Source organism: Aplysia californica, unplaced genomic scaffold (assembly GCF_000002075.1).
Source record: "Aplysia californica isolate F4 #8 unplaced genomic scaffold, AplCal3.0 scaffold00694, whole genome shotgun sequence".
Classification (NCBI taxonomy): Eukaryota; Metazoa; Mollusca; class Gastropoda; order Aplysiida; family Aplysiidae; genus Aplysia; species Aplysia californica.
This window is the reverse complement of record NW_004797964.1, coordinates 396,257-398,978: the sequence shown is the minus strand read 5'-3', so window position 1 is coordinate 398,978 and position 2,722 is coordinate 396,257. Positions and strand designations below refer to the sequence as shown.

Sequence of the window (2,722 nt, the reverse complement as noted above, 5' to 3'; positions counted from 1 at the left end):
GAATAAAAAGTGGTGAAATGGTGTATGTTTAACGCCCCTATCAACATTGCAAGGTTATTTAAGAGGCGGGACCTCCGAGTTTAACGTCCATCTCAGAAAAGACCCAGCCAATTATGGGAAATACGTGTAAAGAGCCTTTCCCAAGGACACAACGTCGAACCGAGCGGAACTCGAACCCCCGAATCCAAGACATCCAAAAAAGAACCCTCAATGTCACAATTACTAACTAATCCGGTTGCCTAACCACTTGGCTACCGATGCCACAATCATTGTTAATAATGATAATAGAATATAGATCTAACATTGTATTATAATCATAGCGCAAATTACCGCTCAACAGCAAGCTCTATGCGCTGTAAATCTGAACTGTAGGCCTACTATTACCCCAGCAGGCCGCCGTATTGCGGTAGACCCGCATCTAAACCGGAGGCGGTGACTTGTTTTTATTTGTTTTTGTAAAGTGTTTTACGGCGCTCGCAACTGCATAAGGTCATATGAGCGCACGGGACACACCATAATATTTTCAGTTGGTAGGAAATTTTGAATTTTGCCCGGGTGGCGGCCGAAGCCTACTCTTATCGTTTTTAGACCACCAAGGGATCTTTAACGTGCGCAACTTGCACACGAGCCCTCCGAGATTTTTCGCCCTTGTCCGAGAAGGCTAGGAGTAGATCTTTCCGACCAGAAGATCAGGGGTGTGGCAGAAAGACAGCAGTAAGAAGAAGCAAAGAGTAGCTGCAGTAGAAAGGCTACAGAAAGAATCAGGAGCCCAGACGAAGGGGCAAAGGAGGTGAGGAGGTGGGGGCAGAAAGAGGAGACGAAAGCAGACGACAGAACATTGCTAGAGAGCAGGAAAAGAGGTGAAAGGAGACACATTTAGAGAAGAAAATTTTTCGGTCTGTACCCGGATTCGAACCCGGAACCTTGAGAATGAGAGGACAACACCTTAACCTCTAGGCCACGAGAGCCCCCTACTTGTTTTTATATTGTGTGTTATAATGTATAATTATAATGAAAATGTCTCATTTTGATTTGGGGAACAATTATCACTTTTCCCGGTGAGTGGTTGGCGGGTGTTCTGGTGTTGTCTGCTCCTTCTTTCCTATCAAACATCTCCCGTGACTTTCTAATCTTTGGCACTTATATATAACCAAATTGTTTTGCAAGTGCCGCAAAATTCTTACTCAAAGTAAACAAAATTATTAATTGTCGCCCTTATCTTTCTTTCCTTCCTTCATTAATATGTTACTATTAGTAACATCTAATCAATCTTCGCTAAACATGCAACCTAATTGTGTTGCTAGTGCCTTAAAACCCTTGCTAGAACTATTAAAACTCTTGCTAGAACTAACCTAAAATCACACTTACTGTATTTTTATTAATTAATAATGTCCCATTTATATAATTTATTCTACAGGTTTTCGTTTGGTGATTGGCTGATTTCACCACCGCTGTGATGGATTACCGGACGCCTTTAGTTCTGTTGGTTGTCGGCGCTTGCCTGTGTGGCTTGACCGGTAAGTGGGGGGTCGTTGCAAGGAGCTTAGGGTCGTTGGTAGTTTGTGTGATGTAGCCATACCCCAAGGAGCTTAGGGTCATTGGTAGTTTGTGTGATGTAGCCATACCCCAAGGAGCTTAGGCTCGTTGGTAGTTTGTGTGATGTAGCTTAGCAATTTTTATCAAATTTTTGTTTTTTGGCTCAACAACTTTTATGTCCATTTACAAACACATTCCTTTGAGGATTTCACCGAAAAACGTTGATTAAAGATGGACTCTCCAGCTTTGGAATTTACCAAGCTTTGACAGCCATTTTCTCGCTAATTTTACCTCTTAAACCAAGTGACCCCCACCTCATACAATCCAAAATATCTCCACTTCTATTTAAGATTGATGAATAACTTTTCGTCCAAACAAAGACAAATGAACAAGCTTTGAGATGATACTAATAACTCAATATGCCCCAAAGTTGACGAGAGCCTGATTCCACCACGCTGCCTCTCAAATGTAAACTCCTTGCCATACCCCCATCCCCCCTTTCCAGTGTGTCATTGGTGTAGCCAGCGGTTATATGGGTTAAGGTTTAGTATTTTATAGGAAGGGTAGCGGTGGGAAGGGAGAGGGGGGGGGGTACCCTTTTGCACGGACGCCGTTGAAATCCCTGCATCATTTCTCACACAAGTGTAGGAAATCACATGACCTGGTATCGAGTGACCTTGTTGTACCTGAATACACGAAGAAACAAACCAAAGGAAACTCTGCGCATACTGGCCCCTGAGGTGTCGCGGTTAGGCGCCTCGCCGTAGCACGCATGAGACTTTAGTTTGCTTCCCTTGTTGGGATAATATTTAAGCCTATTGAATATCTTCATCTTTCTTTTGGGAAAATGTAGTATCCATCCCAAACTTTATGTACCCAAGATCGAAGCCCCATGCATCTTAAATAATATAAATTGTGCTGATGGGGGTGAAAAAAGACCTGCGTGGTGAGATCTTGTCCATATTACCCTGAGTAATGAAAAACAATTTTGTTATTTTTAATCTCTGAAAAAGTAAGGCATGTGATTGTTTTTCTTTTATACGTACCTAAAAGCCGAATCGCCATAACATATTTTATGGAACATAATTAGAGAGGCGTTGTTTTGTCTAAAGACCGACCGTACACACGAACAAACAATCAAGAGAGAGAGAGAGAGAGAGAGAGAGAGAGAGAGAGAGAGAGATAT

The 2,722-nt window shown here is 42.4% G+C and overlaps 1 protein-coding gene across 1 annotated transcript in view; it reads left to right on the top strand.

Annotated features, from left to right (window-relative positions):
• Positions 1-1,417: 1,417 nt before the first annotated feature.
• The window catches only part of LOC101852435 (putative ferric-chelate reductase 1 homolog), a gene marked incomplete at both ends in the record, with an annotated part of 22,035 nt that continues 20,730 nt past the window's right edge, over positions 1,418-2,722 (top strand). Inside the window, 1 exon segment of the mRNA XM_005108499.2 lies at positions 1,418-1,517. Coding sequence (XP_005108556.2) covers positions 1,457-1,517 — 61 coding nt within the window.